Source organism: Microcebus murinus, chromosome 28, assembly GCF_040939455.1.
Source record: "Microcebus murinus isolate Inina chromosome 28, M.murinus_Inina_mat1.0, whole genome shotgun sequence".
Lineage (NCBI taxonomy): Eukaryota > Metazoa > Chordata > Mammalia > Primates > Cheirogaleidae > Microcebus > Microcebus murinus.
The window spans coordinates 14,650,669-14,677,590 of NC_134131.1; the positions used below are offsets into that span (position 1 = coordinate 14,650,669).

The 26,922-nt window shown below is 52.5% G+C and overlaps 1 protein-coding gene across 5 annotated transcripts; it reads left to right on the forward strand.

Moving 5' to 3' along the window:
- Window positions 1-1,238: 1,238 nt before the first annotated feature.
- Window positions 1,239-25,490, forward strand: TTLL3 (tubulin tyrosine ligase like 3). 5 transcript variants are annotated; one of them, XM_075998429.1, is made up of 14 exons: window positions 1,239-1,607; window positions 1,830-1,921; window positions 3,729-3,897; window positions 4,032-4,129; window positions 5,414-5,542; window positions 6,927-7,041; window positions 8,145-8,243; window positions 10,266-10,461; window positions 12,643-12,791; window positions 17,484-17,727; window positions 19,435-19,870; window positions 23,122-23,392; window positions 24,211-24,437; window positions 24,628-25,490. In XM_075998429.1, exons 2-14 carry the CDS (start codon window positions 1,874-1,876, stop codon window positions 24,859-24,861), a joined length of 2,415 nt encoding a protein of 804 aa, XP_075854544.1. In that variant the 5' UTR covers window positions 1,239-1,607; window positions 1,830-1,873; the 3' UTR covers window positions 24,862-25,490. The 5 variants fall into 5 exon arrangements, 4 of the variants coding, with proteins under 4 accessions (XP_075854544.1, XP_075854547.1, XP_075854545.1 ...); XR_012915301.1 differs by lacking the exon at window positions 24,628-25,490 and adding an exon at window positions 21,587-21,653 and having other exon boundaries at window positions 1,243-1,607; window positions 24,211-24,313; XM_075998432.1 differs by having other exon boundaries at window positions 23,122-23,557; window positions 24,211-24,764.
- Window positions 25,491-26,922: the final 1,432 nt, after the last annotated feature.

A 26,922-nucleotide genomic window follows, 5' to 3' on the forward strand; every position in this document is an offset into this window, starting at 1 on the left:
CCGCTGCCTCCAGAAAGGATATTTACAGTCTTGGCCTGGGGGCTGAGCATAAGTGTTCCATTTCATTTCTTCCTCAGTTGACGCAGGTGGTCTGTTTTTCTATTCCAAGTTACTGATGGGGACGTGCGTTGTGCTCTGCACTGCATTGCTGCCCCCTGGCTTTCATACCCACCCCCAAGGGAAGGGCCCTCCCTAGGCCCATCTGCCAGGCTCTGCAGAGCTCACCTGGCCTCACCCGCCTCCAGCCTTTGGCTCCCTGGAAAGGTTCTTAACCTCCTCGGGGCTGTTTTGGAGACCATTTCTGTCTGCCTGGAATACCATACCCTCCCTTCTTCCCCTGGAGACTCCTGACTCATCTATACCATCAGCTTAAATGTCACCTCTTCAGGGAGGACGTCCTTGAAGCCACCTTATCTAAATAAAGTGTATCCCCATGGCTGGGTATAGTGCCTTGCAGCTATAATCCCAGCACTTTGAGGCAGGAGGATTGCTTGGGCCCAGGAGTTTAAGACCAGCCTGGGCAACATAGCAAGACTCTGTCTCTACAAAAAATTAAAAAATTAGCCAGGCATGGTGGTGCACTAGTTGCCAGAGTCCCAGCTACTTGGGAGGTTGAGGCAGGAGGACCGCTTGAGCCCAGGAGTTTGAGGCTGCAGTGAGCACGCCTCTGCACTCCAGTTTTGGCAACAGAGCAAGACACTATCTCTTGCAAAAAAAAAAAGTCTCCCCCTTTCCTGGTTTCAGCTCATGGCTCATTCACTGCCCTTATCATCCCTGTGGCTATTCTATTCCTTTGTTACTGGCTTGTTATTCCCCGCACTGGGCTGTGAGCTCCATGAGGTCAGGGACCACCCGTCATGCCTGTAAACACTGTGGGATGACTCAGGCCCTAAGGCTGTCGGCACAGGAAATGCCGGATAAAGAAGCACGGACATCAGTAATAACGTGGCCCAGGGTTCACTTCCACCTTGAGTGTCCCGCTCATAAAGGGTCTGGGACCTCACAAAGGGCCCTGACCCGGAGTACGGAAAAAACCCTCGCTCCAATGCTCCGAGGCCCACGGCTGTTTCCGAAGCCGCCTATGGCCGTCTTGATCTTGCCCAGGGAATGGTTCCCAAGGCAACAGCAAACAGAGGGCGGGGCCTCGGAACGGAGGGACCTGCTGGGGCTCCGGCCCGGCCCTCCCCGGAGCGGAGGCGCGCTCTGGGGCGCCGGGAGCGCGCGCGGCGAGGGCCGCATGCGGGGCGCCGGCGGGGCGCTGCTGCGGGGCGCTGGGGAGTCGGGTGCCGCGCGCCTGGGCTCGGCCGCCTGGTACGGTCCCGAGGGCCGCCCGCGCTGCAGCTGGCCGCGGAACCCGCGTGCCGGCTCCCCGGCCCCGCGGCCCTGCACGCAGCGCCCCGACGGCCCGCCTCCCGGGAGACTGCCATGGCCCAGGCCCGCCTCCGCCCGGCCGGGGGAGGACCGCGCGGCCGTCGCGCGCCGGCCAGGCCGCGCCCCCGGGCCCCGCGCCCCGGGCGCCGCAGGTCCCCGCGCCCCGGGCGCCGCAGGTCCCCGCGCTCTCGTCCCCGCGCTCGCCCCAGCCCCGGACGGGCTCGCCCCGCAGGACGGTGAGCCACGCAGCCCGCCCGCCCCGGCCCGCGGCTGCTCCGCGTACAAGAAGCCTTTGGGGCGGGAGAGGAGCGGCAGAGGGCGGGCGCCCCGTGGTGGGCGGAGGGAGAGGCGTGGGCGTCAGGGCCAGACCCGCTCCCGGGCTGAGCCCCCCCGCGCTGAGCCCCCGGGACTCCCGCGCCCCCAGGCCTGCCGCGCCCTGACTCCCCGCCTCTCTGCAGGTTCCTTTGTCTTCTGGCGGGGATTCTCCAAGGTGTCTCACCACATGGGCCGGCTCCGGAACGCCAGAATCCACGTGGAGAGAGCTGTCAAGGTCGGAGCGGGAGAGGGGGCGGCTGGGCTTGCCCCCGCGTGGCTCCGACCATTTTGTCACATCCTTAAAAAACAAAAAAGCTTGACCCCCACGCCCACCTTCAACTGCCTCCCCATTTTTCACTCCCCCTGCAAGGCCAAATTCCTTGGCAGAATTGCCTGCTCACTGCTCCACTTCTTCACCTAGATCCGCACCTGCGCCCCCTCAGTGCCGGTTCCCTCCCCTTCCCCACTCCCACCGGAAGCCACTCTAGTCCAGGTCACTGGTGACCCCCACAGAGCCACGTCCTTGCCTGTCCCATTCTTGGTTGGGCACCCGGTGTCATTGTACACTGGCGCCCCGCACACCCTTCCCTTGGCTGTCTGACTGCACACGCCTGCTTTTCCTGTCTCTTGCTGGCTGCTGCTTTTCAGTTGCCTTTGAAGGTTCCTTGGACGTTAGTGATTCCCTACATCCCTCCTCACACCTATCTCCTTGGCTCTGAGTCCTGTCAGTGTGCTGTACCCCATGGAGGACCCTAATGGCCCAGCCCTGACTCCACACCCTGCAGGTCTGGCCTCCTACTTGACATCTCCACCCACAGAACTCACAAGCATCTCAAATGCAAGTCTCAAGCCATGCTCTGATTTTCCTGCCCAGACCTGCCATCCTCAGGGCCTTTGCACATGCCCTCCCTCTGCCTGAACCGCCGTTTGCCCAGCAATGTGTGCACACAGCTCCTTTTCAGCCTTCCTTGACCATGTATTTCGAAGTAGTTTGTCTAGTCCCCGTTATGTGTGCAGTTTCTGGAGCTGCCCTGCCTGGATTGAAATCTGTGCTCCTTTAACCACTGTGTGGCCTTGGCAAGCTACTCAACCTCCATATACCTCTGTTTTATAACCAGTAAAGTAGGGGTAACAGTATCTAATAAAACTACATAAGGCTGGGTGTGGTGGCTCACGCCTGTCATCCTAGCATTCTGGGAGGCCGAGGTAGGCAAATAGCTCGAGGTCAGGAGTTCGAAACCAGGCTCAGCAAGAGCGAGACCCTGTCTCTACTAAAAATAGAAAGAAATTAATTGGCCTACTAAAAATATATATACAAAAAATTAGCTGGGCATGGTGGCGCATGCCTGTAGTCCCAGCTACTCGGGAGGCTGAGGCAGGAGGATCGCTTGAGCCTAGGAGTTTGAGGTTGCTGTGAGCGAGGCTGACGCCACAGCACTCTAGCCTGGGGAACAGAGTGAGACTCTTGTCTCAAAAAAACATAAATAAATAAAACTACATATTATTGTTAGTAATGCATGTGAGTGCTCAGCACATAGTAGATTCTCAATAAACAGTAGCTGTTGGCTGGTCCGAAGGTAGTGAGTTATCTCACGTGATTGTTCACAGTCAGTTACAGATTGAACTCCTTATTCTACTACTTTCCCTCTCCTCACTCCTCCACTTGACTAGTCCTTAAAAAAAAAACAGGCCGGGTCTGGTGGCTCACACCTGTAATCCTAGCACTCTGGGAGGCCGAGGCAGGCGGATTGCTCGAGGTCAGGAGTTCGAAACCAGCCTGAGCAAGAGCAAGACCCCGTCTCTACTATAAATAGAAATTAATTGGCCAACTGATATATATAGAAAAAAAATAAACAGTAGCTGTTAGCACTATCATTATTACCATGCATATTTGTCTCTCTACTTGTTTGTAATCTGTTTCTCTTACTGGCACATTAAAATTTCCTGGTGGCAGGGCCCACAGCCGTCTGAGTAGCCCTCACACCCCGTGTCTGTCACTTAGGCGATACTTGTTGAACCAGTAGCCATCTCTCACCTTGCAGCAGAAGAAGATCTTCACTATCCAAGGCCGCTACCCTGTGATCCGCTGCCTCCTGCGCCGCAGGGGCTGGGTGGAGAAGAAGATGGTCCACCACTCAGGCTCCGCCCTGCTGCCACCGCACCAGGACGCCGACGGCTCGGCGGTGGGCGACAGCGACACCACTGAGGATGGTGAGTGAGCGGTCCCCTCCCTGGCCGCAGGCCACCCTCCTGCGTCCCCTCTCCTTCGGTCCCCACTGTCCTAGGGTTGAGGGACCCGTGGGGCAGGGACGGGGCCTCATCGGGCCTGGGCTCTGCAACCACAGAGGACGAAGATGAGGATGAGGAGTTCCGGCCACCGCAGCTCTTCAACTTCGATGGTCTGCTGGAACTCGAGGACCTAGATGGGACACATGCTCTGATGGTGAGGGCCCGGGGCTGGCAGGGGCTGCCCAGTTAGAGGAGGGCACCGGTGTCCATCCAGCCGGGCAACCTCAGACAAGGCCTTTCCTCCTCTTGGCCTCAGTTTCCCTATCTGTAGTAAACCCGACTGCTTCTCTAAAGGCTACCTAGGCCCTCAGAACTCTGCTGGGTCGTATCAGAAGCGGGCACAGCCTCCACACATGGCAGTTCCCCTTTCCAAATAGCCTGGTAGTTCATCTCTTTCCTCTGCCTGTGAAAGGTGGAAGGAAGGGGCCGGGCCCGGTGACTCACACTTGTAATCCTAGTACTCTAGGAGGCTGAGGCGGGAGGATCGCTCAAGGTCAAGAGTTCGAAACCAACCTGAGCAAGAGTGAGACCCCCGTCTCTACTAAAAATAGAAATTAGCTGGCCAACTAAAAATATATAAAGAAAAAAATTAGCCGGGCATGGTGGTGCGTACCTGTAGTCCCAGCCACTCGGGAGGCTGAGGCAGGAGGATTGTTTGAGCCCAGGAGTTGGAGGTTGCTGTGAGCTAGGCTGATGCCACGGCACTCTAGCCCAGGCAACAGAGTGAGACTCTGACTCAAAAAAAATTAATAAAAAATAACCGACATCACCACATGCTGGGCCCTGTTCTAAGGGTTTTTCATGTCAATGCATTTAATTATCACCACAACTCCGTGAAGTAGGGGCCACTGTTGCCTCCATTTCATAGTTGAGGGAACTGAGAAACAGGGAGGCTGAGTGATGTGCCAAGAGTTCACAAGGTTGAGCCATAGAGTCTGACAGTATTCAACCTTTCCTGACATACAGAAATGTCAGGAATTAGTAAGTGGCAGTGCCAAGGTTCAAACCTGTGTCCTCACTTCAGCATGCCTGTACTCCAAGCCAAATGCTCTCTCGTTGACCCCACCTCTCAAACTCCAGCCTCATTTGATGAGGCTGTGTGCTCATCAACTTGGAGTCACTATTCTGCCACTTGGCAAGTCCCTGATGGCCCTGGGCCAGGACAGCCTGTGGCATTCAGCTGTGCAGCTTCATCACTGCTTAGGGACAACCGGCCAGAGGGACACTGAGAGGCAGTCTGTTCTCTGCTCACCAAGCATGTGCCCTAGAGAGCTGTCTCCTCTTGCCTTACACCAAGATGGCGCCAGGGCTAGAGGCCACCTTGGAGGCAGCCTCTCCTTCCTGTTCACCTGCTGTGCTCAGCAGGCCGGGGAGAAGCAGCCTCAGGCCCTGCTGCCCACACTGGCCTCTCTGTCTCTGTCTCCTCCCCACTGCCCAGTCCCGCATGGTTCGGAATGAGACCCCCTACTTCATCTGGACCACCCGGCGGGACGTGCTGGACTGCCGCTTCCTCTCCAAGGACCAGATGATAAACCACTACGCCCGCGCTGGCTCCTTCACCACAAAGGTGGGCTCCCCAGAGGAGTGGGCAGGGAAGCTTCCATCCCCCTGGCCCTCGCGCCGGCAGCCCTACTCCCTGGCATCCTCGTCAGGAATTCTTAGGAGAGGGGAAGGTATACAGTTTGGTGAGACGTGGAGTCTGACGGGCCTGGGTTCAAATCCAGCCCCTACGCGGTATCTGGCACATGTAGACACAATGACTGAAACATGGGCCCCAGGATTCAGATGGAATCTGGAGCTGGAACAAACTCCAGATCCAGTGTCAGTGAGCAAAAGGGCCCTTAGCTCCTAAGCAGAGGATATCTGGCCAGTGGATCCATTTTATCTCCCCTGTTCCCTGGGGTTTTTTTTTTTTTTTTTTTGAGACAGAGTCTTACTTTGTTGTCCAGGCTAGAGTGAGTGCCGTGGCGTCAGCCTAGCTCACAGCAACCTCAAACTCCTGGGCTCGAGTGATCCTTCTGCCTCAGCCTCCCAAGTAGCTGGGACTACAGGCATGCGCCACCATGCCCGGCTAATTTTTTATATATATATATCAGTTGGCCAATTAATTTCTTTCTGTTTATAGTAGAGACGGGGTCTCGCTCTTGCTCAGGCTGGTTTTGAACTCCTGACCTTGAGCAATCCGCCCGCCTCGGCCTCCCAAGAGCTAGGATTACAAGCGTGAGCCACAGCGCCCGGCCTTTTTTTGTTTTTTGAGATAGAGTCTCACTCTGTTGCCCGGGCTAGGGCGCCGTAGCGTCAGCCTAGCTCACAGCAACCTCCAACTCCTGGGCTTAAGTGATCCTCCTGCCTCAGCCTCCCAAGTAGCTGGGACTACAGGCATGCACCACCATGCCTGGCTAATTTTTTCTATATATTTTTAGTTGGCCAATTAATTTCTTTCTATTTATAGTAGAGATGGGGTCTTGCTCTTGCTCAAGCTGGTTTCGAACTCCTGACCTTGAGCGATCCTCCCGCCTCAGCCTCCCAGAGTGCTAGGAATACAGGCATGAGCCACCGTGCCCGGCCTTCCTTGGGTTTCTTAGCAAGTGACTTAACCTCTCTGAATCTCATTCCTCATTTAAGTGAGAATACCAGTTAAGGTCTGTCTTCTGGGTTTGTTACAGGGACAAAGGGCTATATAATTGTGACCTGCCATTAGATTATGGGTGCAGACTGGGAAGGCTTCCTGGAGGAGGCAGCTTTTTAAGAATGTGAAAGGGTGGGCGGGAGGGATGTGGGGCATTCTCGGCAGAGTGGGCTGCCCAGGCAAACACATTGGAGATAAACATGAGCAAGACAGGGGCGGGGACAAGGTCTTCCTGAGCTGTTTGCATGTGTGCTGAGTGTGGGGCAGTCGCTTGGAGCTCTCTGGGCAAGTCCCACCTGCCCCTCAGCAGCTGACTCCTTAGGTGGGCCTGTGTCTCAATCTCCGGAATTTGCCATGGTTTGATGAGGCGGATGCCGACTCCTTTTTTCCACGCTGCTACCGCCTGGGTGCTGAGGACGACAAAAAAGCCTTCATAGGTGAGCAGACCCCCAGCCCCGTGCCCAGGCCCCTCGGGCTGAAGGACCAGGCCAAAGCGCTGGCTCACAGCAGAGAGCAACTGGTCTCCTCTCACGCCTTCCTCCGCCCCGGCAGATCTTCTCTCTCCCCACCCTTATCTTTCCCTAGCCTGCCCTCCCTTAGTGAGCCTCCTAGCTTGGTTTGCCCTGACATTCAGAAAAGCTTAGGTAGCTTGGCTTACGTTCTAGAGCAGGTTCTAACGTTTGTTAGTTACTGGAGTTTGGAATCCAGAACAGGTTCCAGGCCCATGTCAAGTTCTGCTGGTTAGATAGGGTTTCAAAAAAGGCTGTAGGCTTTGGATTTCTTTCTTTCTTTCTTTCTTTCTTTTTTTTTTGAGACAGAGTCTCACTCTGTTGCCTGGGCTAGAGTGCCATGGCGTCAGCCTCGCTTACAGCAACCTCAAACTCCTGGGCTCAAGCCATCCTCCTGCTTCAGCCTCCCGAGTAGCTGGGACCACAGGCATGCACCACCATGCCCGGCTAATTTTTTCTATATATTTTTAGTAGGCCAATTAATTTCTTTCTATTTTTAGTAGAGACGGGAGGTCTCTCTCTTGCTCAGGCTAGCCTTGAACTCCTGAGCTGAAGCTTTCCACCCGCCTCGGCCTCCCAGAGTACTAGGATTGATTACAGGCATGAGCCACCGCGCCCAGCCAGCTTTGGGTTTCTAAGGCAGAATAAGCTCCAACTCCAGAATATGTTTGAATTCATAATTGGATGCAGATTTAATGCTAGGTCTAGATTACATTACAAATCTGAAATAAGATTTGGGCCAAGGTCTGGTTCTCAGTCTAAAGTGAGTATCAAAATGGAGATTGGGAATAAGAAATAAATCAGGTAACAGATCCAGGCAAGATTCTAAAGGCAGAACATGAGCCAAGTCAGGTCAGATTTGGGGTCTGGCTCTAAAACTGAAACAAGAGCAAGTTCTAACCCAGTTCTGGAGTCAGAAAAGGTAAAGTCAGGTTCCGGATCAAAAATGGGGCAAGTCATGACCCGGTTCCGGAACCAGAACAGGCCTTGAGCCTAGGGGCTGAGCAGGGTATCCCCTGCCCCGGGAGCAGAGGACTTCTGGCTCACAGCTGCCCGCAACGTTCTCAAGCTGGTGGTGAAGTCTGAGTGGAAGTCATACCCTATCCAGGCAGAAGAGGAAGAGGCCTTGGGTGAGTGCTGTGCTTACCTCCACTCCCCCACCCATTTATCCTCCTACCCATCCACCCTTCCACCCATCTAGTCATCCACCCGCCCACCTCTTCGTCTACACATTATTATCCACATCCATCTGCCTATCTGCCACCCTGCCACCAACCTGTCCATCCATCCACCCACCCATTTCTCCATCCATCCATCTACTCCTCCGTCCATTCACCATCTCCCTACCTGTCCACCAGTGGGAGAGCTCGTTCATCTACCTGACATCAGCTCCTCACCTTCCTACCTATCCATCCACAGGTCCACCTACCCACCAACCTCCTGCCTTTCCATCCATCCCCCTGTCTACTACTTATCCATCCTCCAGTCCATCCGCTCATCCATTCTTCTGACCGAACCACCTACACACCTGTCTTACTATCCATTTGTTAGTCATTCCACCCCCTCACTCAGCCTTCCCGTGGGCCTGGCATGTGGCCAAGCTCCCCAGAGAGGACAGACTGAGAAGACACGTCCATCCCTGCCCGTGACCATCAGGTCTCTGAAGTTGGGGAGCAGTGAAACCAGGCAGTTCACACGTGGCCTGAGGACACCTTGTGCCCGGAGGAGCAGCTGGGAGTGGAGGGGGATGCAGAGGGACCCTCACTATCACTGCCTGGCAGCCCAACCCATTGCTTGCCCTTTTTCCCCCTAGATTTAGCTCCTAGCTCCATGCCCCTCCCCTAGTCCTATAACCCAAGGACCCATCAGCAAGGGATCAGGGAAGGGGCAGCTCCACAGGATGAGGGAAATCCCCGGCTCGTGCAGAGGCGGGCCTCCCATTGCTGACTCCCGGTTGTGTCGCACACAAGGGCGACAGTTTTGTGCCAGGGTCAGGGACACAGGGGCCTGGGTGTGGCCAGAGACCCCACCTTAAGCTCTCATAGTACAGGGCAGGCTGCAGGGGTGCGAGGGCGTCCGCCGTGCATTGGGATTTCCAGAGCATTACGACGTTCAGGGGTGAGTCACAACCGTGGCTGTGCCTCGTGTCCTCCAAGGGGCCAGTTCCCAGTTTACCGTGCGTCAGGGCCTCGCAGTGGCAGTGCTGCACACATGGGTTAGCGCCTCGGTGGGCTGAGGACTGTAGATGCAGTGTTTCCCCGAAAATAAGCCCTACCCATCTAACAAGTCCTAGCAGGATGTCTGAGCATGTGCGCAATAGCTCTACCCCGAAAATCAGCCCTAGTGACGGGCGTGGCTGTGCAGCATCTGCACAACCCATTTGTGTCGTCGAGGAGCGGGAAAGAACACGAGCAGCCCTTCTCATCCGCCCCGTGACAGCTCCAGTGCTCGATAGGAGAGATCGGGGCCAATGGTTCTGAAGGAAACAGAGTCGCAAGACATTCAGGATGACATTTGGGGTTTGGAGAGTGATGATGATGTTCCAGAAGAAGACAACTTCACTGTGTTTGAATCAATGTAGATGGTTGTACCGTCCTTAAAAAAAATAGCACATCCCCTGAAAATAAGCCCTAGAGTGTCTTCTTGAGGAAAAAATCAATATAAGACCCTGTCTTATTTTCGGGGAAACACGGTACATGTCGGATTCGTGGGAGGGGGTCTGGATTTCTGGTGTGTGGACTCAAGAAGCCATGTCCGATTTGTGGGAGGGGGTCCATGCATGACTACCTAAAGCTCCCAGGTGCATTCAAGGCAGGGCCTCAGGTGTGTCAGTGATCCCAGGAGCAGACAGGCTGCAGGTGTGTGCAGGGTGTACAGGTGCCAGGAGGCCTTGGGACATTTATGGCAGAGCCTCAAGTGAGTGACAGGTCCTGGGTCGGTGGGAGCCAAGGGCCAGAGCTAGAGTTGTAGTTGCATTTAGAGCAAAGCCTCAGGCAAGTGACAAATCCCAGGGCAGTAGGGGATCTATCTAGGTCCGTGCTAGGCCGCAGGTGTCTGTTGGGTCAATGACAGGCCTCAGGACAGTGAGGGCTGTGGCATGTGTCAGGTTACCTGGATGTGGGAAGGTGACAGGCCCCTCCCTGTCGCTGCAGGAGACAAGCAGCCCGTGAAACAGGGCAAGAAGCCCACGTCGGTGTCCCCAGAATTTGTGGACGAGGCCCTGTGTGCGTGCGAGGAGCACCTCAGCAACCTGGCCCACATGGACATCGACAGAGACCTGGAGGCCCCGCTGTGCCTGAGCGCCGAGGGCTGGTCCCTCTTCCTGCAGCGCTACTACCAAGTGGTCCAGTGAGTACCTCTGCGGCCGGCCTGGGCGGGAGCAGGTGCTCAGGAAAAGACCCTCTCTGTTGAGTGCAGCCCGCAGCCCCCGCCCCTTCCCCAAGCCTCCCTCTTGTGTGTGCACCGCTGTTCCACTCAGGGGCCCTCGTGACTCCCCCGCCTCCGGGGTGGGCCCAAACTGCCCTTCCCGGTTCTAGGTCTCTGACCTCGTGACCTGTGCCGGGAGGTCGACCTGAGCTCAAGTTCTGGCTCTGCAACTTGCAAGCTTTGTGACCTTGGGCACATCACCCGTCTTTCTGGACTTTTCTCAAACACAACATAGATTTAAAAATAACGTCTGCCTCAAAGATGGGATTGGACAGGATGATGATCTGTATTGTGTGCTCGGCCCAGGCTGGTAGTGTGCACTCTCGAAACAGGAACCTAAGTCGTTTAAACTTTCTCCTGGAGATCGTTGCCCAAAGTACGCTGCATGGGATGCTACTTCCACAGCAAGTTGAGTAGGTTTTGTGAAAAAAAGGCTTTTAGGCCAGGCGTGGTGGCTCACGCCTGTCATCCCAGCACTCTGGGAGGCCGAAGCGGGAGGATCGCTCACGGTCAGGAGTTCAAAACCAGCCTGAGCAAGAGCGTGACCCCGTCTCTACTAAAAACAGAAAGAAATTAATTGGACAACTAATATATATAGAAAAAATGAGCCGGGCATCGTGGCGCATGCCTGTAGTCCCAGCTACTCAGGAGGCTGAGGCAGGAGGATCGCTTGAGCCCAGGAGTTGGAGGTTGCTGTGAGCCAGGCTGACACCACAGCACTCTAGCCCAGCCACAGAGTGAGACTCTGTCTCAAAAAGTAAAAAAAAAAAGATTGACTTTCCACAAAAATACTGGTTTTTTTTTCTTTTTGCTAAAAATATAAAATCATATTATCATATTGAATATGCTTTTTCAAATTGCATGTGCTCTTGCCCTGTGATGTTGTCACAGGGGCCCCTGGGCCCCATCACAGATTTAGTGAGCAGATACTTCATTCCACGGAGCGTGGAAAAGTTCATCAGGACTTAGGTGTGACTGTTCCTGGGAAACCTTGCCAGGTCCCCTCCACCCAGCTCTCCCTGTCCCTGGCACTGCCCTGATGGCTGCCTCCTCATTAAAAGAGAGAGAAATTCTCTCCATGGCCAGAGACATTCAAGAAGCTAAGATGTTGGAGAGAGGTTAGCACCTAGTGGAGGCTTCCTTCCTATTCAGCCAGAAGAAAAGAAATGGGAGAGTTTGGATAAGGCGGCCAGCTGCAGTGCTTTGTGACTTGGGTTAGTTCGGGACATTTTCTGCCGTGTAGAGAACAGGTCCTTCTTTGTCCATGAACCATGAGCCCGTCTGTGCAGCCCTGTTGCCGAGGCAAGCTCCTGCCCAAGTATTTCCTTAGCCAACCATTCACCCATTGAACAAACTTTCAGGGACGCCTGGTAAGTGCCAGGTATAGTGCTTGCAGATGGGAATACAACAGGAAGCGACGACGATGAAAAATGTTTCTGTGCTTATGGAGCTCATGCTCTAGTGGGGGAGGCAGACGATGAGCGAGCGATGCATGTGTCAGGCCGGGGTGACGAAGCCAGGAGAGGTGTGCTCCAGATGGGCCTGAACCCCAGGAAGCACAAGGGTGCGGGAGTCAGGCAGGACACAGCCTGAATTCTGGCAGAGCTGCTCAACGTAATGTGTGGCCTTAGGTACATCCCTTCACTCTCCAGGCTTCAGTTTACCTTTCTCTAAAATGGGACCAGTGACACATCCCCGGCAAAGCCTTTGATAGGCTTTGAGTGACGCTGCGTGGAAAGCCCTGGGCCAGTGCGTGGCACACAGTGGCGACCCATCGTTAGGAGCCGGAATGATTGAATTCGGCCAAAGGCAGTGTTAATGTAACGGAAGGGAGGCAGCAGAGGTGGAGGGCCTGAGTTTTGGGGACGTGTAGTAAATGGAATTTTCTCAGCTTTCCTCATTCCCATTGTCTGGGCAGGTTAGGATTGGGGAGGCAGCTTGTGGGCAGGGGCGGGGGTTTGGGAGGAACGTATTGGGATCTGTAGCGGGGGAGGGCGTAACCAAGGCTGGTTGGACAGGGGCCTTGGGAGGCCTGTGTCTCCCGGCCCTGCCCACCCACTTGCCCCCGTCCCAGCCCTCCCAAGTCCCATCATCTCCGTGCAGCGAGGGGGCAGAACTCCAGCACCGGGATAGCCAGGTCCAGCGCTGTGAGGACCTTCTGCAGCAGCTGCGGGCCGTGGTGCCCCAGATCGACATGGAAGGGGATCGCAACGTCTGGATCGTGAAGCCCGGAGCCAAATCCCGTGGACGAGGTAGGGGTCAGCCCCCGCTTCCTGCACCAGCGCCCCATGGCCTGTTTCCCCTACTAGGGGCCAGAGAGGTGAAGGGCGCAGGCTCCACTGAAACCAGGCTGCATGGATGGGTTCATGAACCCTAGCTCTGCTACTAATGTTCTGTGTGACTTTGAGCAAGTTTTTAATATGCCACCTCTCTGTTTGTTTGTTTTTTTTTTTTTTTTTTTTTTTTTTTTTTTGAGACAGAGTCTCGCTTTGTTGCCCAGGCTAGAGTGAGTGCCGTGGCGTCAGCCTAGCTCACAGCAACCTCAAACTCCTGGGCTCGAGTGATCCTTCTGCCTCAGCCTCCCGGGTAGCTGGGACTACAGGCATGCGCCACCATGCCCGGCTAATTTTTTTTTATATATATATCAGTTGGCCAATTAATTTCTTTCTATTTATAGTAGAGACGGGGTCTCGCTCTTGCTCAGGCTGGTTTCGAACTCCTGACCTTGAGCAATCCGCCCGCCTCGGCCTCCCAAGAGCTAGGATTACAGGCGTGAGCCACAGCGCCCGGCCTATGCCACCTCTCTGAACCTCAGTCTCCTCGTCCATGAATGGGGACGGCAGCAGTGCCTCCCGTGAGGTGAGGATTAAAGGAAGAGGGCATCTAAAGGCACAACAGTGCCAGCACACAGCGACCGCCCCATACACCCCGCTGCTGTGATGACGATGCAGCCCTCCTCTCCTGCGTCCAGAGTTAGAGTTAATGTTCTGGGCAGGATTAGTGACGCTCATGTGCAGCGAGGTGCTTGTCATCTAAGGACTTTTAGATTTGACCAGTGCATCCTTGTGGGGTGCAGCACAGTGGCTAAGGACACGCAGGCTGGTTCAGATGAGGACAGCAAATGCAGAGTACTCAGATGCTGTGCCTTTACACAGCAACTACTGTATACACGCTATGTTTAGCTGCTATTCTGGCTGCTAGCCAAGTACGAGTGGAATTTAAATAGAAGAGGCAGCAAGCTGGGGCCGTGTCCTGAGAGGCAGAAGACAGATCGCGCCAGCTCTCTCCGCATGCTGCCCTGGATAAGGTCACTCAGGCCCGAGTGGAGCTGCCTCAGCCCAGACACTGTGAGAAGCTCCTCCTCCTAAGGACATCATGTCAAAACCAGCATTGGGGCCGGGCGCGGTGGCTCACGCCTGTCTCCCTGGCACTCTTGGAGGCCGAGGCGGGCAGATTGCTAGAGGTCAGGAGTTCAAAACCAGCCTGAGCAAGAGCGAGACCTTGTCTGTACTATAAATAGAAAGAAATTAATTGGCCAACTAATATATATATAGAAAAACTTAGCCGGGCATGGTGGTGCATGCCTGTAGTCCCAGCTACTCAGGAGGCTGAGGCAGGAGGATTGCTTGAGCCCGGGAGATTGAGGTTGCTGTGAGTGAGGCTGACACCACAGCACTCTAGCCCAGGCAACAGAGTGAGACTGTGTCTCAAAAAAAAAACCAGCATTGGGTTTCTTTTTTTTTTTTTTTAATTTAGAAATAGTTTTATTCCAATTATGAAAATGTTGATTATTTTAAAAAAGGCAAGCAATAGCCACCCTCGATTTCACTAAGAGACAATTATTGTTAACCTTTTGGTGTTTTTTTTCTATACTTTCTTCTATGCATTTGGAGTATGTGTATGTTTATATATGTTTTATTTTAAACAAAAACATAGCCTCCTTTTTTCATTGACTATATCTTTCCATATCAGTTAGTATAACTCATTTCTGTTCCATATGTTTTTTTTGTTTTTTTTTTATTCAGAAATAGGTCAAAAAGTATATATATATGTTTTTTTTGATCATAGATATGGGATATCATTCCATTTCAGTATATCTAGATCTATTTTTTCTTGAGACAGAGTCTTGCTCTGTCTCACTGGGTAGATAGAGTGCATGGCGTGAGCCTAGCTCACAGCAACCTTAAACTCCTGGGCTCAACGAATCCTCCTGCCTCAGCCTCCCGAGTAGCTGGGACTACAAGTGCATGCCATGATCCCTGGCTAATTTTTCTATTTTTAGTAGATACAGGGTCTCACTCTTGCTCAGGCTAGTCTCGAACTCCTGAGCTCAAGCAATCCTGCTACCTTGGCCTCCCAGAGTGCTAGGATTACAGGTGTGAGCCACCGTGCCTAGCCAATCTTTTTTTTTTTTTCTTTCTTTCTGTTTATAACTTCTTATCATAGGCACTTTCAAACATACTTAAAAGTAGAGAGAACAATACAATGAATTTCTATATACTCAGCACCAAATTTTAACATTTCATCTATTTCAGAAACTTAATTGAAATATATATATGATATACTTCATTGAAAAGGATACACATGGCTGCGTGCGGTGGCTCAAGCCTGTAATCCTAGCACTCTGGGAGGCCGAGGCAAGAGGATTGCTTCAGCTCAGGAGTTCGAGACCAGCCTGAGCAAGAGCAAGACCCCGTCTCTACTAAAAAAAAAAAAAAAAATAGAATAAAACAGCCAGTCAACTAAAAATAAAACAAAAAATTAGCCGGGCATGGTGGCACATGCCTGTAGTCCCAGCTACTCGGGAGGCTGAGGCAGGAGTATCACATGAGCCCAGGAGTTTGAGGTTGCTGTGAGCTAGGCTGATGCCACAGCACTCTAGCCCGGACAACAAAGCGAGACTCTGTCTCAAAAAAAAAGAAAAGAAAAGAAAAGAAAGCCAAAAAGAATAGGATACACATCTTGGGTATACAGCTCAATGAATTGGCATAAAGTGAAAACACTCATGGAAACAGCACCTACTGTCAAGAGATAAAACATTACCTGCACCCTAGAGGGCCCCCTCTCATACCTCCTCCCAATATCTACCTCCTCACAATGGTAACTCCTGACTTATATTACCATAGATTGCCTGTTTTTAAATTTTATATAGGCTGGGAGTAGTGACTCATGCCTGTAATCTTAGCACTTTGGGAGGCTGAGACAGGAGGATCACTTGAGCCCGGGAGTTTGAGGTTGCATTGAGCTATGATGACACCACTGCACTCTAGCCTGAGCACCAAAGCAAGGCACTATCTATAATCAATCAGTCAATCACTTTTATATGAAGTACAGCATGTACTCTCTTACCTCATTCTGTTTTACAGCTGCATGGTCTAATCTTGTTTGGATATACTTTCTTGGATTTATCTAATCCTCTTCTGATAGATATTTAGATGGACTCGTTTCTTCATATTTATTTGTTCATTTATTGATTGCTATTACAAGCAACATTATGATGAACATCCTGTGCAGATATCTTTGTGGCCTTTTCCATTTATTTCCTTAGGATAAACTGAAATGAAATTGTTGGGTCAGAGGGCATGAATCTTAATTTTTGACATACAAGGCGTCATGTTCTTGGGAATCCTGGTGACTGATTTGGCTATTTCAAGAAGAGATCTAGTCTAGAAACCAGGCGCAAGTTTTTCTGTGCCATTGGCTGCTTTGGGGCCTAAACAACAAGTATTGAGACTGATTTGTGAGTGTGTGTGTGTCATTTATAACACGATTATGATATTTACTGGCATTAAAATGATACCTTATAAACATAAGATAACCTCAGAATGAGATAAAATTAAAATACGGGCCAGGCGCGGTGGCTCACACCTGTAATCCCAGCACTCTGGGAGGCCGAGGCGGGCGGATTGCTCAAGGTCAGGAGTTCGAAACCAGCCTGAGCAAGAGCGAGACCTCGTCTCTACTATAAATAAAAATTACTTGGCCAACTAATATACATAGAAAAAATTAGCCGGGCATGGTGGTGCATGCCTGTAGTCCCAGCTACTCGGGAGGCTGAGGCAGGAGGATCACTTGAGCCCAGGAGTTTCAGGTTGCTGTGAGCTACACTGACGCCATGGCACTCACTCTAGCCTGGGCAACAAAGTGAGACTCTGTCTCAAAAATAAATAAATAAATAAATAAAATACGATGCCATATTTCACTTAGGAGAATGGCTAAAATAAATAAATAATCAACAGTGTTGAGGTGGCAGAGTAGGCAAAAAAAAAAGTGTTGAGTGGATTGTGGGCAAACAGTCTCACATACTCTCGCTAGGACTGCCAATTGGTAGAACATCTTTGGCAATATAAAATGAAAAATGGACGTAACCTTGGAGCCAGCAATCTATGGCTAGAAATTTATTCTACAAGTAATAATAATGATAGGGGTTAATATTTACAGAATGTTCACCACGTGGCTTTAATTTATACACTCCTGTGGAACCAAGGCACGTGTGGACTGTACATTCTCACATAACCCGGAAGGACACCCACAGGCACCTAGAAGCAGCAGTTAGCTGCCTCTAGAGGAGACATATTTTTTGTTGCATATACTCTTTTGTACTAATTTTTGTTTTGTTTTTGTTTTATGGTGTTAATTATTGGGGGAAGAATAGTATGTGCACGTGCTGTTGCAAAAGCCCAATACTATTTAAATTTCTATCCATGCATATATTCCTTTCAGTCAAACAAAACTAGTTAATTAGAAAAAATGTAAACTCCTTTGCAAATTCCTGGCTTTGCCAAAGGGAACAGGGTTGTTGTGACTGAGGGAAGCAGCCTTACCCGCTTGGCCCTGTCAGTTCTGGGGGGTGAGAGATGATGATGAGCTCCCTGTGGTCCCCCCAGCCCTTCTTCCGGCCTAAGCCTGACCTCCTGACCGCAGACCACCCTCTCCCCTCTTAGGCATCATATGCATGGACCACCTGGAGGAGATGCTGAAGCTGGTGGATGGCAACCCCATGATGATGAAGGACGGCAAGTGGGTGGTGCAGAAGTATATCGAGCGGCCCCTGCTCATCTTTGGCACCAAGTTTGACCTGAGACAGTGGTTCCTTGTGACTGACTGGAACCCACTGACCGTGTGGTTCTACCGAGACAGCTACATCCGGTTCTCCACACAGCCCTTCTCCCTGAAAAACCTGGACAAGTGAGCCCCACCTGGCTTCCCTTGAGCTCCCGGACTGGTGGGGGGTGGGGAGCTGGCAGGCAGTAGCAGTGCAGGGGGCTCAGGCATCAGCGCGGGGCTGCACGCAGACTTTGCAGGCAGGCAGGCCCTTGTCCCGCCCCACTCCATGCTCAGAGTGCGTACCTTCAGCCCTCAGGTGACAGACCTGGGCCCCTCACTGCTCCAGGCACTTGGGATGTTAACAGCGATAACACATGATCCAGCTCTCAGGAGCTCATGTTCTAGCAAGGAGAAATAGACAAGCAATGGGCATGAGGACAATTAACCAATAGGTTAAAAGGTAGTTCACGTTATGGGGAAAAGAAGGAAAGAAAATGTAGAGCAGGGTGAGGGAGATCAGGAGAAATTCAACAGGATGAAGGCAAGACAGGGTATTAACTCAGAGGTGGTGACAAGAAGCCCAGTTGAAGCCTGGGTTCAAGTTCCATCTCTTCACCTTCCAGGTTGTGTGACTTTGGTCAGGTGAAAACCTGGTTTAGCTTCACTTTCCTCATCTTTTTTTTTTTTTTGAGACAGAGTCTTGCTTTGTTGCCCAGGCTAGAGTGAGTACCATGACGTCAGCCTAGCTCACAGCAACCTCAAACTCCCGGGCTCAAGCAATCCTGCTGCCTCAGCCTCCCGAGTAGCTGGGACTACAGACATGCGCCACCATGCCCGGCTAATTTTTTCTATATATATTAGTTGATATATTAATTAATTTCTTTCTATTTATAGTAGAGACGGGGGTCTCGCTCTTGCTCAGGCTGGTTTCGAACTCCTGACCTCGAGCAATCCGCCTGCCTCGGCCTCCCAGAGTGCTAGGATTACAGGCGTGAGCCACCACGCTCAGCCCACACTTTCCTCATCTAAAGCATGGAGGCAATAGTACGAAACTCAGTTATCGCTATTAATTATTGAGTGCTTCATCTGTGATAGGTGCTAAGCCTTTATGTATATTATCTCACTTGTTCTCAAAACACAAAGCCGGGTACGGTGGCTCACGCCTGTAATCCTAACACTTTGGGAGGCCAAGGCAGGAAGATCACTTGAGGCCAGGAGTTTGAGACCAGCCTGAGCAAGAGGAAGACCCCATTTCTACAAAAATGAGAAAAATTAGCCAGGCATGGTGGCGCACACCTATAGTCCCACCTACTCGGGATGCTGAGGCAGGAGGATCATGTGAGCCCAGGAGTTTGAGGTTGCTGTGAGCTATATGACACCACTGCACTCCAGCCCAGTGACAGAGCTGAAACCCTGTCTCCAAAAAAAAAAAAAAAAAAAAAGCGGGTACTGTTATGACCCGCATTTTATAGATGTGAGGAGCACGCAGGTTGATGACCTGCCTAAGATCTCTCAACTGGCTGGTTGTAAAGATGGGACTTAATCACCTCTGGTGACTGCAGGGCCATACTCTTACCCAGCATTTATCTCCCAAGCACTGGGAGGGTTAATTATGCACAAAGCTCTTAATACTGTGGCACCTGAGGTTAGGGCCCTGAGACCCATCCTGAGAGATGAGACTGGTTCTGGCCCTAGAAAGACATGGTGAGGCCCAGACCTTGGTCCTTTCTGCCCCCTGTCCAGTGATGCCCCGTCCCAAGTTAAACAGTCCAGGGTTTGCCTGTCCTGCCTGTGTCTGGGTGGGAGGGGCATAGGGGCTGGACCTCAGTTTCCTGCTTCCCACCGCAGCTCAGTGCACCTGTGCAACAACTCCATCCAGAAGCACCTGGAGAACTCGTGCCGTCGGCACCCGCTGCTGCCTCCGGACAACATGTGGTCCAGCCGGAGGTTCCAGGTCCACCTGCAGGAGACGGGGGCCCCAAACGCCTGGTCCACCATCATCGTGCCTGGCATGAAGGCTGCCGTGATCCACGCACTTCAGACCTCCCAGGACACCGTGCAGTGCCGGAAGGCCAGCTTCGAGCTCTACGGCGCTGACTTTGTGTTTGGCGAGGACTTCCGACCCTGGCTGATCGAGATAAATGCCAGCCCCACCATGGCACCTTCCACAGCCGTCACTACCAGGCTGTGTGCTGGCGTGCAAGCTGACACCCTGCGCGTGGTCATTGACCGGAGGCTGGACCGCAATTGTGATACGGGAGCCTTCGAGCTCATCTATAAGCAGGTGAGGGGGTTGGGCCTGGGTAGGACCCCGGGAGTCTGCTCCCCGCAGCAGAGCACAGCACTCTGCAGTCAGGCCCAGTTCAAGACCTGGGTTTAGCCGGGCGTGGTGGCTCATGCCTGTCATCCTAGCACTCTGGGAGGCCGAGGCAGGTGGATTGCTCAAGGTCAGAAGTTTGAAACCAGCCTGAACAAGAGCAAGACCCCGTCTCTACTATGAAAATAGAAAGAAATTAATTGGCCAACTAATATATATAGAAAAAATGAGCCGGGCATGGTGGTGCATGCCTGTAGTCCCAGCTACTCGGGAGGCTGAGGCAACAGGATTGCTTGAGCCCAGGAGTTGGAGGTTGCTGTGAGCTAGGCTGACGCCATGGCACTCACTCTAGCCTGGGCAACAAAGGGAGACTCTGTCTCGAAAAAAAAAGAAAGACCTGAGTTCAAGTCCTGGTCTTGCCAAGGCGATTTCATCGCTTGAGCCTCAGTTTCCTCATTTATAGAATGGAGATAATATTGCCAGCTTTCTCATGGGGTTTGGGAGAATGAGATGAGTTAATACATGTGGACCATATTTCTAGAGAGGCATATAACATAATGTTAAGAACGCAGACTCTGAATCTCCTTGGGTTCAAATCCCTGCTCAATAACTACGTCCTGCATGACTTTGGACAAGTTCCCAACCTCTAGGCAGTCTCAGTTTCCTCATCGTAAGCCAAGAATAAAAATAGGCTGGACACAGTGGCTCACACCTATAATCCTAGCACTCTAGGAGGCTGAGGTGGGGGAGAACTGCTTAAGGCCAGGAGTTTGAGACAAGTCTGAGCAACATAGCAAGACCCCATCTCCACAAAAACATAGAAAAATTAGCCGGGCATGGTGGCGCACACCTGTAGTCCCAGCTACTTGGGAGGCTGAGGCAGGAGGATCACTCGAGCCCAGGAGTTTGAGGTTGCTGTGAGCCAGGCTGACGCCACGGCACTCTGGCCCGGGCAACAGAGTGAGACATAAGGCTGCAAGAATTAAATGAGTTGATGATATAGGTACTTTAGAATAGTGCCTGATACATAGTAAAGGCCACACAAGTTTTAGCTATTGTTATTACCTAGTAAGGTTGTTAGGAGCTTTATGTTAAATAGCAACTCCTGAAAAGTACCTCAATATATAGTAAAAGGCAATTAGTGATGGCTGCTGTCATTATCATCATTATTTTACTCGTCTTATTCCAAAAAGAGAGTTAAGTCTACTTATAGAACAGGATTTTAAAAATTAGTCAGAAAACCAATCTCCAGGGGTTCTGAGCTCTGGAAATTATTTCTTGTGGCAGTTTAATTAAGTGCCTTCTATTAGAGTTCGGATTCTCTCAAGGTTTAGCTACAGGGCGAGAACATGCTAATCGCCATGACTTAAGCAGCCTTGTCTTTGTTGCAGTTACTGATCATATCTTAAATGAATACACTGGCATTTTAGTTTCAAAAATGCAAACAAGGAAATACAAGGGCAGGAAAGTATGGCAAAGGCAAGGGAAAAGGTACCGTCATGGTGCAGTGGTTCCCAAATGCTGGTTCACAGGCCAGAACCACCTGGGAAGCCTTCTGAAGGTCTAGGTGTCAGGGGGCCCCACCCAGAGACTGCCCCAAAATGCCTGGCTTTGGGACTACAGTATATGCATTTTTCAAATGTTGTTTATTGCTGATTTGTTCTCGTTTTTTTGTCTTTTTAGGCCTGCATGGAATCAAGGCTTACACGTTGCATTGGTTTTATTGTTTCTTTCATTTATTTTAATCTAGGTCAGCATTATTGCCTTTCCCCCCCCCCCCCCCCCCCCGTAGTTTTGATCTTTTGAAAGGACCAGGGCTGGTGGTTTTGTACGGCTGTCCCACATTCTGAATTTATCTGATTGTTTCCTTGTGGTGTTACTTAACTTGGTCTTCTGTTTTCTGAATGTGTCCCATACACTAGAAGTTAGGTCAAACAGCTTGATGAGGTTCAGGTTAAACACATTAGGCAGGAACACTTCAGAGGTGATGCCAGGCACCTCAAGTGGTGTCATGGAGCACATGCTGTCAGAGCACCTCGTGATGAGGAACGCTACGTTTGGCCATGCATGAAGGTAGTGGTTACCAGATCTCCATTTAAGCTATACACTCCGCTTACTCCCCTTGGCAATTATTATTTTTTTTTAGAGAACAGGGTCTCACTGTGTTGCCCAGGCTAGAGCGCAGTGGTGTCATCATAGCTCACTGCATCCTTGAACTCCTGGGCTCAATCAATCCTCCCACCTCAGCCTCCCAAGTAGCTGGGACTACAGGTGCATGCCACCATGCCCAGCTAATTTTTTCTGTTTTGAGCAGAGGCAGTCTCGTTGTTGTTCCGGCTGGGCTCAAACTCCTGAGCTCAGGCGATCCTCCCACCTTGGCCTCCTCCCTCACACTAGGATTATAGGCGTGAGCCACCACAGCTCACTGCAGTCTCCAACTCCTGGCCTCAAGTAATCCTCCTACCTCAGCCTCCTGAGTGACAGCTGTTTTATTTTAACAAGCTCCACGTGATTCTGATGTTTAGGCAGATTCTAATTGGGACCCTTTAATGACATACAAGGCACTTCAGTCTAGCTCTAGGTTGTCAGCAAGGCACAGGGGACTCCCCTGGAGCCCAGCTACGAGTAGTACAGCTTCGCTTAACAGGAACAGAAAACTGTAAGGGAGTGCCTCTCCTGGACCCTTTTCTCTGCCTCCCTCTGCATATTTGCTACTTCATTCTCTCCACACTGTGTTCTTTAAGCTTCTTAGTTTCTGCTCCCTCATACCTTGGTTTCATATGCGGCTCCAGGCAGGCTCCAAGCCTCCGATCTGTCGGGGTGTCATAACTCAAAGTCTCTGTGCAGAGAACGTGGCTCAGCTGCAGAAGCTGTCTGCCAGTGGTGGCCTGTGAAGTGGAACCGCATACCTCCTCACACCTCCTCGCAGGGCTTGGGGTCGCTAGGAGGGTCCGAGGGCGATGGTGGGGGCGTGGCTAGGTTACCCCTACTCCCTTGGGTTGCCAGTCCCTGGGGCTCTGAGACTCTCGGTTGACACAGGCCCCGAGGGCCAGATCCCTTAGAGGACAGAGGTGGGCTTCCCATTTCTCAGCCCAGAAAATATCCCGTGACAAGATGCCTCAGAAATCGATCCCACCCATCTCTGTCCTGGGTCCTGCTGGGCCAAAGATCCTGGCACCACCGTCTGAGTGGCCTCGTCCCCTCTTCTTGTCCCACAGCCTGCTGTGGAGGTGCCCCAGTACGTGGGCATCCGGCTGCTGGTCGAGGGCTCCACCATCAAGAAGCCCGTAGCGACGTGTCACCGGCGGATGGGGGTCCGTCCAGCGCTCCCTCATCTGCTGGCCCAGCGAGGCTCTGGGGAAGGCAAGGACTCAGGGACCCCTACCCACAGGTCAGCTTCTAGGAATGTTGCTGGAGCCAGGAGCCTGGGGCACAGTGAGAAGCCAGACTCCACTGCCATCACCTCGGCCCCCGGAAAGGGGAAGAAAGGCAAGGCGGAAAGTGCCACAGCCCCAGTTCGCCCCCATCTCTGGAAGTGGGACCCCCCCAGGGCCGGGAGGGGCTGCATTTTCACCATGACCCTTGCTAGTGGGGACAGGCTGCCCTACCCCTCGAACAGATTGCCCCTGGGTCCGAAGAACCCCCAGGCCCTGGGTAAGACCACTCCCCCCAGACACCCTGGCATCCCAAGGCAGTTTCTTCCTGCCGTCCAGGACCCTCCCGGCCACTGGGACTTGCCACCCCACCCGAGAGCTACGAGTAGCAAGTAAAGGCCACTACTCACAAAGTATCCTTTTGAAATACAAAGCCAAATGAGTACTGTTCTCTCCAAGTAGTCGCTCTGTGAGGCAGTTACCTCGAGCCCAGGCTGATCTCTCTCCAGAGCCCAGGCTTGTCCTGCTGCCGTGTTCTGCCTTTGCCTCCAGGCAGAGTCGCCTCTGGGGGAAAGGAACTGGTATTTGGTACAGCACTTAGCAGTTTGCACGGTGCCGGTACCTACTCGCCTCTTTTAGTCCTCATGACAGCCTAGCGAGGTAGGTGTTGTTGTCCCCATTTTCCAGCTGAGGTGTCAGGAAGTTTCAGGAGGCTGCCCGAGGTTGCACAGCTCGAAGGGGCAGAACTGGGAGGCAGACCCAGGTCTGTTGGACGCCGCACCCTGTGCTCATCCCATTGCCTCTGGAGGAGGAACTGGGAGGGCTCCATCTGCCCTCCCCCTTGCCCCCGCCCATCCTCTGCACACACCCTGTGGGGCACCCGGCCATCCTTGGGGCCTCCACGGGCTCTGACAGCCTCCCTTACTCCCACAGCCCCTCACCACCTCCCCAGCCTCCATGCCAAGGCCCGGCTGCTTTCTCCCCGTGCGCCCCGACCCCAGGGGCGGGTCTTCAGACTGCAGCACAGCAAGCTGGTGGGCTCTGAGGCCCTGTCGACCACAGGCAAGGCCTTGATGACGCTACCCACGGCCAAGGTTTTCATTTCCCTCCCACCTAACCTTGATCTCAGGCTGGCACCCAGTATCCAGAAGCAAAGAAAGGTGGGCCTCGAACTATGACTCGCACTCTGGCGGGCTGTGCAGCTGAGCGCTGGGGTCAGGGCTGGAGGGCACCGGCAAGAGGGCAGCTCCCAGGCTGGCTGGCTGGCACCCAAGGGAAGGGCTTGTCTCCCTCAGAACCCCCTTCTTAGATTCCTGATCGTCTCTCCTCCCCTCCTTTCACACCGAGGAGGCCGCCGTTGCTCCCCTGTGCCTTCGAGGCTCCCATCCCGGAAGTGCCTGGTTTCCTCTGTCATTTGAAGTTGGAACTCTTCCTAGCACCCATAGGAAGGTCAAGGCCAGACTCTGCGACAAACCCAAGGCGGAGGCATGCCCCATGAAGAGGCTGAGCTTCCCAGAACCCCTGGCCAGTGCTGATACCTTCCAGAAGCTTGGGGATATGTGGCTAGCAAAGCCCCTGCCCTGACCCCCCACTGCCCCTGTCCCGGAGACAGCATCAAATAAAAAGGAGCGAGTGATGTATTCCAGGCTTGGCCCCACTGCGACTGGAGGGTGAAGTGGGGCCAGGCCCTCCACCCAAGGTCCACTGCCAAGAGCAAGAGGCCACCAGCAGTCTCTACCTAGTGACAGCCAGGGGGCTTCCTGTTCAGGGTCTCCCATAGTACCTCTGATCCCTGGGTGGCAGTGGGAAGGATGAGCCTTTGCTTTATAGATGAGGAAACTTGGAAGAGGACCCCAAGACCACACAGCAGTGAGTAGAAGGCAAGGACATATTGCCAGAAATGCTGACCACTGGAGTTCCCCCAGCCCCAGAAGATGCAGGGGGGCTGGCAGCAGAATGACATCACATATGCATGGGAACCTTTACGCCACGACAGAGGGGAGAGGGTTGACCTTGCCTAAACTCCAGCCCCTCTCCTGAGGGCTGGGCCTGTCACCTACAAAATAGCCAACAAGCCATACCCATGTGGAAAAAAAAGTATGGTACTTCCTGGTTGTAGTGGGTTGAATAGACCTGTCCACCTGTAACCTGTGAATGTGACTTTATTTGGGAAAAGAGTCTTTGCAGATGTGATTAAATTTAAGATCTTGAAATGAGGTCATCCTGGATTATCTGGGTGGGCCCTAAACCCAATGGCAAGCGTCCTTTTAAGAGTCAGAAGAGACAACACAGGCAAGAAGGCCATGTGAAGGTGCCAGCCACAAGCCGGGAGCCACCAGAGACTAGAGAGCATTCTCCCCTATACTTTCAGGGCAAGGCAGTGCTGTCAACACCTTGGTTTTGGACTTCTGGCCTCCAGAACTAAGGATGCGTGTATGCTGTTTGAAGCTACCTAGGCTGTGGTCATTTGCTGTGGCAGCCCTAGGAGACTGAGACACTGGTCAAGCTGAAGACACACATACTCTGATCCAGAAATGCCTGCAAAACTGAACGAAGAAACACACCTGGGCAGGCCCACAGCAGACCTGGGTGACAGACAAATGCCCTCGCTGCCCATTAACCGTGATAAACGATGGCCCGTCAGGACTGGAATTCAGAGTAGGTGACACACAACACAGATGCTTTTCACAATTAGGAGCACGAGCAAATTACAAAAGATACAGCGTGGCTCCACTGATGGAAACTTGGAAAACAGGTGAAATGAAATAGGTATATTGCTTAGGGATTACCTACGTATGTGGTTACAAAAAGGAAAGAATTCTCCCAAGTCAGGCCAGTGGCTCCAACCTAGAATAGTAGAACCCCTTTGGGAACTTTTAAAAATTTGCTGCTGGGCCGGGCCCAGTGGCTCACGCCTGTAATCCTAGCTCTCTGGGAGGCCGAGGCGGGCAGATTGCTCGAGGTCAGGAGTTTGAAACCAACCTGAGCAAGAGCGAGAGCCCGTCTCTACTATAGAAAGAAATGGCCAACTAATATACATAGAAAAAATTAGCCAGGCATGGTAGTGCATGCCTGTAGTCCCAGCTACTTGGGAAGCTGAGGCAGGAGGATCACTTGAGCCCAGGAGTGTGAGGTTGCTGTGAGCTAGGCTGACGCCACGGCACTCTAGCCTGGGCAACAGAATGAGACTCTGTCTCAAAAAAAAAAAAAAAAAGCTGCCAATGCCAGGGTCTCCCCTCTAGGCCCATTAAACCAGAATCTCTGGGGCACAGAATAACGGAATGGCATGGGGACTTAAGTTTCCTGAAGGCGCTGAGGAGGGGACCCTAATGTGGGGCCCGGGCTAAGAACTGCTGCTCTGCAAGAAAGAAGAGGGGCTTCTATTTCATGACCCAGGTGGGGGCTATATGGGTGTCACTTCATAATTACAGTCAGGCCTCCTAGCCACAGGCTCCATATCCCCAGATTCAACCAACTGCGGATCAGAAATAATAAAATAAAAATAATAAAGGCCGGGCCCAGTGGCTCACGCCTGTAATCTTAGCACTTGGGAGGCCTAGGAGGGCGGACTGCTCAAGGTCAGGTCAAAACCAGCCTGAGCAAGAGCAAGAACCCGTCTCTACTATAAATAGAAAGAAATTAATT